Genomic DNA, 15,379 nt, shown 5'->3' with positions numbered 1-15,379 from the left:
ATTACTTAGTAAATACTGATATCTATGATTAGCTAGTTTATTGTGATGGTGCTTTGTTTTCTCTATTATTATGTTGCTCTTTGTTGTTTGCTGTCTCCTCTGTTTGTTTTTTTTGTTTTTTTGTTTTTTTTTCTCCATACAGGTGACCCAGGAGTTCTTTTTTTTTCCTCTCTCTCTTCCCCCCCCCTTCTCACCGTCTCTTCTCCCCTTTGGTTTTCTTTCTTTCTCTCCCCCTCTTTCTCTCATTCATTCCCCCTGTCCTATTTATTAAAAAAAAAAAAAAAAAAAAAAAAAATGACAAAGGATGAACTGAAGCTCTGCCATCACGTAATGTTGCATACTGCTGTTTCTGATGTCATTAAAAAAAAAAAAAAAAAAAAAAAAAAAAAAACCTGCCTCTGGCGCCGGTGCCCACCTCTCAATTTTAAATCCATGTAGACATTGAGGATTCTCGGAAGGGGCCGTGCTAACACCTGCTGCTCTCTGGCAGCAGCAGCACCATGCTCTCCCTTGTTTTAAATGCACTTTAGAACAACACGCAGCAACACTACACATGAGCGGGAGGAGGGAGGTATGGGGTCTTCACACACCCCCGTTCTCTGCTAGCCATCGGGGCGGGGGGGCCGGGAGGAGATGTTGGCTGTCCAATTGGCCTCCCTGCTGCTGCGGAGCCTGGGACGGTCTGCTTGCCTCCACTCCGGGGGGAAGGGTAACATCTCTTGGGTCTGGGTTCTGTTTCCCCCTCTGGGGGCGAGGGTACCTGGACCCGAGGTATAGAGTATGTTTGGGGAGTGTGATTGTGTGTACATGTCCATTTATGTCAATCCTTACGTTGGGTGAGTGCTGAGTGTTTGTATATGTGTGCTTGAGGGTGGGAATGCATGTTGTGCAATGCAATGCTGTGTGTGCCTGTTTGTCTGTGTCTATATGTCAGGTCGGGTCTTAGACTCCACCTCTCTGGGAACTCCCAGGCCCTCCAAGGCCTATCTCCCCTCACCACACTCCCTGCCGGTGACTGATGCCCTCAGGGGTCGGTGCATTGGTGGTTCTTGGTGTTCGGGGCTGGGCACTCAGGTATGTACCGGCTCACTCCCGGTGGCTACCTGGCGGGGCCTGGCGCCTGTTGCTTGGTCAGGCCTCCTCCGGGGTGCGGGGGGCCCTCGGGCCTCCGGCCTCTGGGCCTGCGGCTCGGTTCACTCTGGCACAGCTGGCTGCCGGCAGAGCCGGCGGGCACGCCGGTGCAGCCCCTCTAGCTTCTGCTCGGTGGCTACTGGGTGACGCCTCGTCTGGGGATCCTCAGCCCTTCCCATGAGGGTGGCACGGATGCCCCTCCAGTGGTCCTCCTTGGGCTCTCGCACTCTGGGGCCTCTGGATGTCTGGGGCCTGGATCTCCTCCATGCCTGCTTCATGCCCTGGGCGACGGGGCTATGGCTCTCTACATCCTCTTGCAGACCATTACATGTGGAAACCATTTGAATACAAGCGCGCTGATCCACACAGGTATGCACACGGGTGTTCACTGCTCGTAGACTTAAATGACACCTTTCTTGGCTGCTACTTCAAAGCACATTGTGCGCTGTCTGTCCTGCGTGCTGCACAACAATATTGAATATTTAGTATTTACTGTTGTTTACACTTAGCTAGATTAATGCGATGGTGTTGTGTTTAGTATGTTGCTTTGGGTTTTTTTGCTTGTTTTCTATTCTTTTTCTCTCAACAGGTGATCCAGGAGATTTTTTTTCCTCCCCCCCTTTCTCACTGTCCCTCTCCCCTTCTGTTTTTCTTTTCCTTCCTCTTTCTCTCTCCCTTTCCTATCCCTCACTCATGTCTGTCCCGTCTGTAACAACTGAAAATAAAATAAAATAAATAATAAAAACAAAGGTCGATCAAATGGACCAATACGGCAATGCCACAATGATCCTTTTGGCAAAATAAATCCATTGGGTATCCTTGTTGGTCTTCAGACAACAATTCTGATAGCTAAAGAACCAAATGGGACAGGCAAAAAAAAAAAAAAAAGTTTTTAATATTACTCTTATTAATCTTTCTGGGTCACAAAATAAACTTTTAACATGTTATAAGGTGAGAAAGTAGCTGTGTAAACTTCAAATATCTGCTCAGTTTATCAAGACATCGCATATTTGCAAAAGTGCGCCGACGTTTTCAGAGACCCACTAGCTCGATAGCTGACCGGGGCGACAACAGCAAACTACCTGCACATCGTTTCCACATCCCCGCGGTCTTTGGCTACTCAGGTTAAAAATGATATAGAAGTCACTCAGATAACTTAAAAATGTTATTGTTTGGCTTTTTCAGTATTTTATTTGTTCCTGAGTAAATCGTTTTGGCTGAGATTAAAGTTATAGTTTTCACACAGCTGAATAAACGTCAAACAGAAAACTGATTAAACAGAAGTGTGAGATGGTCGAAAGTTTACTCCAGTGTCCTAATATATTTTAGATAGCAAGGAACAGACGGCTGAGCTTAGTAAATTTTAATCAGCGAAATCTCTAAAATATATTTATCAATAGGAACTAGTCAAGTAAACTTGAGATGTACCTTCAGTATCTTCGTCTCTCACAAGATGTGCAACCTTGGTCCCTAATGGACATAAATGTCCATTCCCCAAAAAGTGCAATAAAAATCTTATGTATTAATATTTTTTTCCACTTTAAATTGGTCAGTCTTTTAAAACTACTTCTCCCTGAAATATTCATATAAAGTTTTAATTATATTTTCGTTGTTTTAACCCTTTAAATCCCAGTTGTATTACACGAGCGCCCTGTTTTTTTTTAGCCCAAAAAACAAAAAAACTAAATATTTTCCAAAAAAAACATTTGAAGTAATATTTGATTGTTATTATAATTAGGCCTTTAGATGGTCCAAAGATTGGCACCAAAATTCATTTTGACCTGCCATCATTTTTTTTGCAGGAGCACAAAAAAAAAAAAAAAAATGCATCCACCTTTAAGCCTTTTTTTTTTTTTTTTTTTTTTTTCTAAATGACATCAGAAACAGCAGTATGCGACATTACGTGATGGCAGAGCTTCAGTTCATCCTTTGTCATTTTTTTTTTTTTAATAAATAGGACAGGGGGAATGAATGAGAGAAAGAGGGGGAGAGAAAGAAAGAAAACCAAAGGGGAGAAGAGACGGTGAGAAGGGGGGGGAAGAGAGAGAAAAAAAAAAAAAGAACTCCTGGGTCACCTGTATGGAGAAAAAAAAAAAAAACAAACAAAAAAAAACAAACAGAGGAGACAGCAAACAACAAAGAGCAACATAATAATACAGAAAACAAAGCACCATCACAATAAACTAGCTAGTCATAGATATCAATATTTACTAAATAATAAACGATATTGTGCAGCACGCAAGATAGACAGCGCACAGTGTGCTTTGAGGTAGCAGCCAAGAAAGCTTTAGTCCGCGTCTGTGAATACCCATGTGTGCATACCTGTGTGGATCAGCATGCTTGCATTCCAAAGGTTTCTCCATGTAATGATCTGCTAGGGAGTGTGGAGGGGCCACAGCCCCGTCCTCCAGGGTGTGAAGCGGGTATGGAGGAGATCAAAACTCCAGACATCCAGAGGCCCCCAGAACACAAGAGACCATGGAAGACCAACAGAGGGGCAGCCGCGCCACCTTTAAGCCTATGTCCATTCCCCAAAATGTGCAATAAAAATATTAAATATTAATTTTTTTTTCACTTTAAATTGGTCAGTCTTTTAAAACTACTTCTCCTTGAAATATTCATGTCAAGTTTTAATTACATTTCGCGGATTTTAACCCTTTATATCCCGGTTTCGTCACATGAGCGCACTGCTTTTTTTGCCCCAAAAAACATAAAACTTGAATATTTTCCAAAAAAAACATTTGAGGTAATATTCAATTGTTATTATAATTAGGCCTTTAGATGGACTAAAGATTGGCACCAACATTCATTTCGATCGCCTTTTTTTTTTTTTTCAGGACCAGAAAATGGTCTCCAGGTGGCAAATGCTCCTCCTCTAGGCCGAAATAAGTGCATCTTGCCGGGGTAAGTCGCGACGATTACCGGGGCACGATCACCGGGGACCCCTTTTTCCAGCACACACGCCCGATACCACGTGACAACAAATACGTCATTTCCTGTTGACTAAAAAAAAAAAAAATGCACCCTCTCATGGTCCTAGGGACCAAAAAATGGTCCCGCCCGATCAGCGGGCGAAGCCGCTGCTGCACGCCAGAGATGAGGCTTCATTTCCGGCAGGTCTGTCCAAGCAGCCCGCTGTTTTCCAGCAGAGGTCAAATGTGAAGCAAGGGCGCCACCCGGTGGACAAATAAAAAAATTACAACTCTAAGGCCTGTAGTCCAAAACGAAACCTAAGCTGGAAACCTGACGATCCCTTTGACCGTAATTTTTCTGGCGTGAAAAATAGCGTTTATAATGGGTTTCAATGTGGACATTTTTGTCCAAAGGGACTAAGGTGGATGCATTTCTGTAGCTTAGCCATTTTAGGCTAATTCAATGAATTTACACCACAATTATAAAATATAATCAAAAAGAAAATTCTTTGACAAATTTGGCTATATTCCACTCAACACAGTGAAAATGGTTTAAAATTAAAAATGCAAAAGACAATAAATGTCCCTGAGGACCTCTGAGGGTTAAAATCTCAAATAATTTTTAGAACGTTTCATTTCTGTTCAGTTAAAATATCTTAACATACAAACACGAACTAGTGGAAACTTATGCTGTTTACAGGAATTTAAAATCACCTCTTTTTCTATTCTTATTAAATAAATTTTTGTCGCTGTAGTCTGATGTGTTCAGACCACAAGAGAGAACCTTTAAAAACTTTAATCGGTTCAGTACCTCCTGGCAGAATTCATTGATTAACTGTCAAACTCACAAACACACATCAAACTCTTTGTGCTGACAGATTAACCCTTTCTGGACTGAATTATTCACACATGAACATATTTTCCGTTATATTCACTCATTTTAACTTTTGACACACAAATTATTGTCTGAATCCAGTTTGTTTTCTGTTTTCTGCTGTAGATTTTTTAAATGCGTCATTTCTCACTAAAGTTGGATGTTTATGTTGACTTCAGGCTCTATTGTTTCTTTTTAGTCAATATTTATACTGCAAGACTGTCTAGAAACAAACACACTAATCATACAAATCACCTTATTTACTCACCATCATTCAATAACTTTAAAATAATCTTCAGCAATATTTTACCAATAATATGACAGGGTTTGTTTGAGATGTTCATGTGAAGCCTTGAGTAGTGTGAATGCTATATTTGAAATAAAAAAAACATTACTAAGATTCATGTTTCATACATGTTTGCTCTGCAGGCTAATTTTGTGATAATGCAGCTGAATTTTATAATGACACTAGGATATGTTTTAAATATTCAGTGGTAGGTTATATACAGAAAATCATTAGAATTATTTATTGGAGTACTGTATATTTTTGTATTTGAAAACAACACCGATTGTGGCAGAGGTAAAAGGGTCAAAACATTTAATTATAGATTTGTGCTAATGCAATATAAACTCTGACAAAATATCTTCTGAAAATTCCAGTTTTTACATCCCGGCCCAAACCAGACATGGCTTCTAATATCTGTAAACGTGAGTCCATCAGCTGATTTGGTCCCGCTCAGCACCTTTTACTTCCCGTCCAAGTTGAAGATTTCTTGGCTTTCAGTGAGAATGAACTCCACAATCTGATTCTGATACACCATGTTGACCGCCATGTTTCCGGCGTCCAGTTCAGGCCACATCAGCGTTGGACCGAACACGATTCCGATGCCCTGAGTGGACATCAGGTTCTTCCTGGAAAAGGCCAGAACTCTGCAAAAGGAAAATGCAAACGTTAACATGTCCTTTAAATTAGCTAACAAAGCATCAAACAGTGTACTATGTGCTACCCATCCTGAGTTTATAAATACGACCCTTTCTGATGGTGCCTTTCTGATTGTGTGAACATCAAATCAAATCACTTTTATTGACACAGCACATGTGAGTGAAATTCTTGTGTGCAAGCTTCACAAGCAACAGCGGTGTGCAAAATACAAGAAACATAAGATACAAGCCAAATATATGGACAGGAATGTAAGAATTATCACTTGTTTGTAAAGTAATATGTGCAGTGGTTTATTCCACAGTATTCCACCTGAACACTGTAAATGCTCCTAACAGGTGAGGTTCAGATGTGTGTTGGATTACTTGTGCAGGTGGCTGAAGAGAAGCTTCATGGTGTCATGGTTGGGTTTGGGCAGCTGCTGTATCAGTTTCTTCACAGCCTGAACTTTTTGTTTGGGTTCTTTGATCTCTGTTAAAACAAATGACAGCAGCATTAGTTTAACCTTTAGATTTCTAATTGAAGTTGAAACGTTTTTAAACTTGGGGGGGGGGGAGAAAAGTCTTGTTCAAGCAGTCTGGAGATTCTGTCTAAATACAAGTCTCATTCTTAAAGTGACTTGACCAAGAGCAGCAGAGATTACAGAAATAAAAGAACCATTTTATGAAGTCATCACAAACTGAAGATTTATAACAAAGGCAGGTTTTACTCACTGATGGCCTCCACAAAAGGCTGGAAAAACCTAAATGGAAACAGTGGCTCCGGCAGTTCACGGAAAAACATTTTGAGGGCTCCGGTGACGACGTGGACATCCTCCCACTGACTGTGTTCCAGGTCCAGGTCCTCCTCTGTGGGACAACCATGGAAATATTACTGAGCAGGATTTTATGAGAAGAGGTCAGAGCACATTGTTTTACCATTTTATATGTATTGGTTTTTAACTTCAGAATCAGAATCAGAATCAGAATACTTTATTGATCCCTGGGGGAAATTATTTTTTGTTACAGTGCTCCATTTTAAACCAGAGTCTACTTAGGAGGATTTAATACATTTTGATATAAATTATTGGTGTAAGGCCATGCCACAAGCACTATTTTGATGGGTTTGGTTGACTGACTTAGTTGCTTAGCTGTGTATCGAGGTTTAATTTCTTAATAAAATTCTGTTTCATTTTGTAACCTGCATTGTTTGACTCTTTGTTTTAATCCCCTAGCTTTGTCAGGGCAATGTAAGACTTACGCTGATTAATTATAACCCATTTTCATAAATGAAAGGGAAATTAACTACTTTACAGCTACTGTAAAAGCTACTGTTTAGTTGACCTTCATCGACGAGGAAGCGAAGTTTCTGGATTGTGGCCAGGTTTCCACTGACTCTGTAGATCCCGTCAGCTTCCAGACCTGCAAAGAGATACACTTTATTAAAAACCTTAATTTAAGTCTGAGCTCATTCAATAGATCCATATGTACTACTCGTTGCTAGTTAATTGTACTCAAGCAGCTTTAGCTTTCAGGAAACAGAAACTAAACATACAGTGTTTTCCCCCTTCCTGAATTTTTCATATGTTTGTCACACTTAAATGGTTCGGATTATCAAAAAATTTTAAATAGACAAAGATAACACAAGTAAACACAAAATGCAGTTTCTCAATGAAGGTGTTTATTATCAAGGGGAAAAGTCCAAACCTACGAAAACTGATTGCCCCTGTAAATGATCCATGGCAGACCTGACGACATTTTTATGCTTATAAGCATCTCTTTATTTCGCATTCTCACGGTTGTTGTCACAAACACACGACTGCAGCTCTAAAGCTGCCAGCCACACACATCACCAACAACAACAGCATTACAGCAGTCCGCATAACCAGCAAGGCGTGATCTCCTGCAGCAGCACCACAGACCACACCCCACCACAGTGCCCTAAAGCTAATAACTGGTTGGTCCATCGTTAGCAGCCTAATTGCAATTGTGATAACTAGCAATGAATCTTCTACAGCTCTGTGGAGGAATTTTAGCACATCCGAGGTTATTTGAGCATGAACTGGCTTTATAAACTCTGGGTTCAGGTCAGGACTTTGACTGGGCCACTCCAAATTCTTCATTTTGTTTTTCTTAAGCCACTCGGAGGAGGACTTGTTGCTGTGTTCTGCTGCAGAACCCACGTGCACTTCAGTTTGAGGTCACAAACAGATGGCAGCACATTCTTTATACAACAATTCCATGCAGAAGTACTTTTTAACTTTCATAGAGATGCAGAAACTTGACTCTGGCTCATGCATTGGTCAGCATGAATCTGAGTCTTCTTAATTTCCAGATGGAACTCAAGAAGAGGGCAAACACTTTTTCATACCACTGTACCTGTGTTTAGAATCAGAATAATGCCAAAAGAAATCATGTGGTCACAGTTACACACACACAATAACGGTAACAGACTGAACTAAATAATACAATATATTACAAAGTTTACAAAATACAAGAAATAACTCTAATATATAAGTAGCTCAGTTGTAAATATCCAGAATATTGCAGAGGTGAAATATATATGATTGACGTTTTACTCTGACCTGTAAAACTTTGTTAGTTATTATTTTACTGTAAAGCATGTGCAACGGGGTGTAACTATTGTACTGTGTACTGTAGATGGCCACGGGCAGCAATGATTTCCTGTGTCGTTCATTGGTGCATTATGGATAATCTCAGTCTCTCACTGAACGTGCTCCTGTGACTGGCAAGGATGTCAAGGAATGGGTGGGAGAGTGGGTGTCCATATCTTGCACAGTCATGTCTGAGTTTCAGTATCAGTAAACGTACCTCGTTTCTCAACGGCGTCCACACAGATCCGAACAAACTTTGGTACCGTGGTCCCTTCACGCTCACAGAGACTCGACAGATGGCAGCCAAACACTCGATCTGAGACAGATGTTATAACAATTTGATCAATTAGAATTTTTGTTAACTTAATTATTAGATTAAGCACATTTTGAAAGCCAGTTCACTCACAAAAATCATTTTAAGCTTGTGTTAGGGCCAGGGTTAGGTTGTAAAACCGAACCTGTAAAACTTCTGCAAAGGTAACACTGTATATAAAAACACGATGTTATTTTATTTCTTAAACCTCTGTAGTCTGCCAGCAATGCTGTTGAAACAAAATTTATCCAAACTGTTAGTTAAGTTTTAATTTTTAAAAAAGACATTTCTAAAGGAAAGGAAGCAAGCATAAAAACACGACTGGAAAACAAGGCTTCAGAAAAAAGGCTGAAGCAAAACAAGCAGAAACCTTTTATCAGGCCTTTCTCCTGTAGAGTCTTCATGGATGGACGTCTGATGATGAATTTCTTCAGCCGGTTTTTCACTCCATTCTTGTCTGCGCTATCTGAGGCGCTGTGCTTCAGCTTTGAGCTGCCAAACATGTCTACAGAAGAAACAGGTTGAGGTACAGCTTTGAGATACTATGTAAAACAAGTGTTGTTGTGATTTGGTGCTGTGTAAATAAAACAGGATTCAATTAAGTTGAATTGAATGTAAAAGGGTTAGGGATTAAAAAAAACAGAAATGAATTATTTTCAAATCTTATAAACCCATATTTTACTCACAATAGAACAGAAAACACACACATGCGCTCATTTTGAATTAGATGGCAGCAAAACATCAGCTCTTCCCATATGGAAAAGAAATAGTAAAAACATATATGATTTACTCATGAAAGTGGCTACTTTCATGAGTAAATCATATATAAATCATATAAGGCTTACATGATTTACTCATGAAAGTGGCCACTTTCTCATTACTTTCATATTTTTTTTTTAGTAAGTATACAAAACATACAAGTTTCATTATATAATTTTTCAAGGAATCTTATATGTGTTTTCACTCTTGTATGCTTTTCATACAAGTTTCATACAAGACAGATAAAAACTTTATAAGATTTATATATATCTTTTCCATATGGGTTGGGACAGAGCAACAAAAAGCTGGATAAGTAAGTGGTACTAAAAAGAAACAGCTGCAGGAACAATTTGCAGCTAATCAGGGTAATTGTATCCAATCACAACAGTGTTTTAATGGATGCAAAACGATTGTAGCCAATCTTTGTACAGTTTAGGCACAACAGGAGCTCTCAGAAGTGAAAAAAGGCAGAGGTTCACCAATCTGCAAAAAACTATGGTGGAATAATGTTCAGAATAATGTTTCTCAATATTAACTTTAAATGATGTCTCTCATCACCCATATTCTGATGATATGGTTACTAATCAACCAAAGACCCAGACAGACTTTTAATTCATTTGAAAGCCTGATGCTTCGCCTCGTCCACCCCAGCTGTAAAACTCAGAAACCAGTCTTACTTGTTATCATCTATCGTCCACCTGGGCCTTACACAGAGTTTCTGTCTGATTTCTCAGACTTTTTATCTGATTTAGTGCTCAGCTCAGATAAAATAATTATTGTGGGTGATTTTAACATCCATGTAGATGCTAAAAATGACAGCCTCAACATGGCATTTAATCTGTTATTAGACTCAACTGGCTTCTCTCAAAATGTAAAAGAACCCACCCACCACTTTAATCACACTCTAGATCTTGTTTTAACATATGGCAGAGAAACTGAACATTTAACAGTGTTTCCTGAAAACCCTCTCCTGTCTGATCATTTCCTGATAACATTTACATTTACAATAATTGATTACACAGCGGTGGAGAGTAGACTTTATCACAGTAGATGTCTTTCTGAAAGCGCTGTAACTAAGTTTAAGAATATAATCCACCCACTGTTATCATCTTCAATGCCCTGTACCAACACAGAGCAGAGCAGCTATCTGAACGCTGCTCCAACAGAGGTCGATTATCTTGTTAATAATTTTACCTCCTCACCACATACAACTCTGGATACTGTAGCTCCTGTGAAAACTAAGGCCTCAAATCAGAAGTACCTGACTCCGTGGTATAATTCTCAAACACGTAGCCTAAAGCAGATGACTCGTAAGCTGGAGAGAAAATGGTGTGTTGCAAATTTAGAGGATCATCAGTTAGCCTGGAGAAATAAGAAATAAGAACTGAAGGTTTCTCTTCAGCACTGTAGCCACTTCTTCACAAATAACATTTTAACCATTAGAGACAAAATGACCCATAATCATCACACAGATGTAACATTATCTACAGCTACTTTTAGTACCATTGATATTCATTTAGAGTCTTTTTCTGTCACGGTCTGCCATTCCTCGCTGGTCGACCTGCCATGTCTGTGTTGTATTTGGATTTGTGTTTTCTACTCCGGGGGCCCGTTCTTCGTACGTCGCTCACTACATCCAAGATCACATGACACATCCAAGACCAAACCATCGCGCTAACCGTGAGCTCGCTAATCCGGTTCCCCGAACACACCTGCTGTTGACGATTAGTACAGCTGGACGCAGTAATGTGACATCACTGGGTGTCGTAAAAGGGGCTACGCATCGATAGTAGAAACATTGATCGGCAACCCTCTGATTGGTCGGCGAAAATGTCGAAGGGGCGTGCACGGTATTTTCCGGCAGCAGAGCAAGAACTCATGAGTGCGGGATTTCAGGAGTTTCAGAGTTTAATTAAAACGCAAGAGAACACTGCAAAGGCTGCAAAAGCAAGGAGAGAGGGGCTGGCAGAAAGTTGCTGACAAATCAAACTCGTAGGTAATTTAATAATAATAATAATAATAATGGATTCGGTTTATATAGCGCTTTCCAAGGCACCCAAAGCGCTGTACGATACCACTATTCATTCACTCCCACATTCACACACTGGTGGAGGCAGCTACGGTTGTAGCCAGGCTGCCATATCGCGCCCTCTGGCCAACACCAGTAGGCGGTAGGGTAGATCTATCATATGACACTATATTGTCCAATATCATATGGCATTATATTATATTATAATATGTTATATTATATCCCCTTTCACATTAGAGCCACAACAGGACCCACAAGAACATGGGAACAAGTAAAAGTGGAATACAGGAGTATTCTACAGAATGGTAATATTTATCTCTTAGATTGCTTTTCGTCTCTTGGCAAGGTAATACTGGCCTGTAATACTCTGTTAGTTTGTTCATAACAGCAACCAAGAAAAGGGCAGAGGAAAAAAAGACAGGTGGTGGTCCTGCACCCCCTCGTCAACAAGTTGGTTAACTAAATAATACCCTCACGGGAATATCGATATCTCTCAATGAGCACACTGTCGCGCTGAGCTAAAGGATCCTGTCTATCCCGCAATATACGCTGAATTCTGAGGACTCTCCTTATCAATCTTGCACCTTCCGCAATGGGTTGGTCGCGTATACGGACAGGACATGGCTGCGACAGGCTTCCCAAATCCACCTTCGCTTTTATAGCCGTGGTCTCTCATCTTGATTACACGAAGTAATTTACAATTACTACTCTGAAATATGAATTACATCTGTAATAATCACATACATGTAATAGAATGTTAATAGTACATTTCCCTTTTTTAGGAAATGACCTGTATGTATCTGTGTGACATCAATAAAAGGATCAGGTGCTGCATTATCTTTAGTTACATTGATGTTATTTATTTATGGTGAAACAGTGGTGGAATATCGCTGTTGCTTTCGTATAAATGAAGCGGACATACCTGCGTGGCCGCGATCTAATCTTGTTTACATAAAGTAAGCCTGCTCCCGAGCAGGTTTACGCTTATGGCTCTGTTGCTATGACAGCAAGTCCCGGATGAGCTTCGGGGAACCGAACGATCCAGGATCACGCGAAATCGTCAACAATCTAATCCAGCTAACTTACTTAGCGAGGTACGAAGAACAGGGCCCTGGTCTGTGCATGTTTGTGTGCATATGGTGGTGTTTGTGTTTTGGTGCAACATCAGGCCTGAAGAGTTTCCCGCCTTGGAGTTGGCCACCCCTCCTGACTAATCATGCTATCCTGATGCTGATCAGCCTTGTCAGTGGCTCTCTACTTAACACAGTAGCTGACACTGTATTGTTGAGGAACACAGTCAGTAATCCAGCTCGTCAAGGTGAAAGTCTCCCAGGAGATTTACGGGAACATGTGGAGATAGCTGAGCACTATTGTACAGAGATAGAGCTGTAAGTTGTATTTTCACTATGAAGAGAAGTCACTGCACGGTAGCATTCAACTCCAGTGAGTAGGATGCTGTGATTTCCATGACTGTTAGGATTGATGACAACATGCAGGTATATGGTAAACAGGTCTCCAGTCCTGATAGATCCATGAGGGGCTGATCCCTGGGAACGAAGGCCAGGAAGAGACGAGCCAGCAGAGGAGGAAGAGCAGACCACGCAGCTTGGCCAGGCCCGACTTTTGCTCTCAGACTGCAGGAAATGACATCTGGCTGGTCAGTGTTTTTATTGTGGCAGATAAGGACACTATGCAGACACCTGTCCCACGTGGCCGAAAGATTTTGTCCGTCAGTAGCAGTAGGAATGCTGGTGGGCACGATTGAGGACGTCTCCCTACCTAGACTCCAGTGTTAGTGTCAGGTTTATATTGGCCTGCAAGTGACGATGGGTATCATCACTTGCAGGCCATTCAGATCTCCTCTTCCTGCAACCATGTTGAAAAGATTAGTTCCTTTCTGTTTGATGATGCTTGTATCCTTCGTTCTCGGTTATCCATGGCTAAATACACATAAACCCCATATTGACTGGTCCAAGGACTGTATTTGTCATCCAGCAAAGAAGGCGTCTTTGCTGGATTGTTGAGTTATTCTCGTCAGTACAGCTCTGATAATCTGTTTCTTGTGTGATTTCTCAGTTTATTCTAACCACGGTTCTCCTGTGCATAGACTCCTGGACTTGTCCTTATCCCTAGATCTGTTTCCCTGGCAGCGTGGCGTGGAGTAGGTGAGAGTGCTAATGACAAATGCGAGAGGAGCGAACGAGCAGAGTGTGTTTCGCTTTTTCCCTTGGACCAATGAAAGTCCCTGCCCCCATACACTGTTTATAATTTCACATAGTGTGTTTGTAAATACACTTGTGACTGTAATTCTAGTTCAGCTGGTCTGCGCCTGAGTCAGTTTCCGTCCGCGTGACATTATTACCTTAACTTTTTTTAGGAGTTGCACAGCTGCTTTCCACCTCCAGCAGTTATGGAGCAGTCATGATAATTTAGATGTGAATCATGTTTTACACACTAATGGTTTCTGTGGCTTTAGCTGCTCACTGCTGCTTTGTATAAATACAAATCATTATTCCTCAGACTCACTGATAGATCGTCGGTGTATTGGGTTACGTTGTTTGACACCAGGAGAAGCAGAGCCATATCCAGGTAGGGAGCTGTGTCTGGGCAGGTAGTCTGTACTGTTTGATCTCCGCAGAGGAAAACCTTCTTTAGTCTGAGCAGAAAAGAGGTACAAGCAATCTCAGGAAGATTAGTTTGATAAGTGATCAATTTGTCTTTTTGAAAAGAAATTCACAAAATGCACAGAAATAATTTATAATTAATGAACAAGGAATATAGTGATGATGATTTTAAAGGGTGGTGACTTCTTACTGAAGAGTCGATGGTCTTTTTGATGGCGTCGTACCATTTGCTGGCAGTGGAGTAACTGTCAGTCTGGACAAGGTACTCACTTCCTGTGCTTGTTTTAATCTAGAACAGGTAAAAACAACCAAAAAAACCAGTTCATTTCTGTACCATCTATTTTAAATAACCAGAGAGAATAAGCCATCAGCAGCAATTAAGTGTTCACCTGGAAGACATTTTTCCTGCTTGATTTCTCAGTATTCCACTCAATGAACGCTCCACACAGCTGAAGCACATCTGCCTTACCTCCTGGTTTCTAAGCGCAAAGACAGTAATGTGATGGGTCACACAAGTTAGACATGATAAATATAAGTAGAGATACACTGACAGTAGTGATGAAAGATTTTTATACCAGTCCAGTTTCCTGTTTGTCTTTATAAAACATTAACTGGTCTGAGGTGAGCACAGTCCACACTGAAGACCAGTTCTTCCTCTGCTTCTTACCACTGTCTGAAATTTTAGCCATATTCATGATTTCACCTTTCAAATCCACCTGGAAGCACACAAAAGGGAAATTAAGGAAGTGTTCAGACGTTTTATACATATGCTGTCGAGAGCGCGGGGGGGGGGGGGGAGAATCATCAGAAACCCAGAAAGACAAACTGAACATGGGACTTTACATCAAATCTATTTTAAAATAAACAGTAACTCTAAAGGTTAGCCATGTTTACTTGTGAAAAACTAATCTGAATGAACTGACATGCATATTTAATCCATATGTCAACCAAACCAAGATGTCAGTGAACTCTCTGTAGACACCGATAATCAGACTCACTTGTGGGGATCAGAACAAGCCACTTCAAAGCTTTGAACGTTCCTGGCCTCACCAGTAGTTCCATCCAGATGGCTATCCAAATCTGACATGTCAGATTTGGATAGCCATCTGGATGCAAGAGGAATTTCTCTGACTCTGTGGGGCTCCATTAAAACCCAGACAGCCTCGGGCTAAACCTGCGCCTTGGTTTAATGACAGCGCTCACG

At 40.8% G+C, this 15,379-nt stretch overlaps 1 protein-coding gene across 1 annotated transcript; it reads right to left on the bottom strand.

The window, feature by feature from the left end:
• Positions 1 to 5,430: 5,430 nt before the first annotated feature.
• LOC113018453 (rho GTPase-activating protein 15-like) lies at positions 5,431 to 14,959 on the bottom strand. Its single transcript, XM_026161515.1, has 10 exons — positions 14,751 to 14,959; positions 14,565 to 14,654; positions 14,366 to 14,464; positions 14,078 to 14,207; positions 9,134 to 9,268; positions 8,668 to 8,766; positions 7,180 to 7,257; positions 6,571 to 6,705; positions 6,223 to 6,328; positions 5,431 to 5,847 (listed from the first exon to the last, which is right to left on the bottom strand). Exons 1-10 carry the CDS (start codon positions 14,940 to 14,942, stop codon positions 5,664 to 5,666), a joined length of 1,248 nt encoding a protein of 415 aa, XP_026017300.1. The 5' UTR covers positions 14,943 to 14,959; the 3' UTR covers positions 5,431 to 5,663.
• Positions 14,960 to 15,379: the final 420 nt, after the last annotated feature.

Source organism: Astatotilapia calliptera, unplaced genomic scaffold, assembly GCF_900246225.1.
Source record: "Astatotilapia calliptera unplaced genomic scaffold, fAstCal1.2 U_scaffold_88, whole genome shotgun sequence".
Classification (NCBI taxonomy): Eukaryota; Metazoa; Chordata; class Actinopteri; order Cichliformes; family Cichlidae; genus Astatotilapia; species Astatotilapia calliptera.
This window is presented reverse-complemented; position numbering and strand designations above follow the sequence as displayed.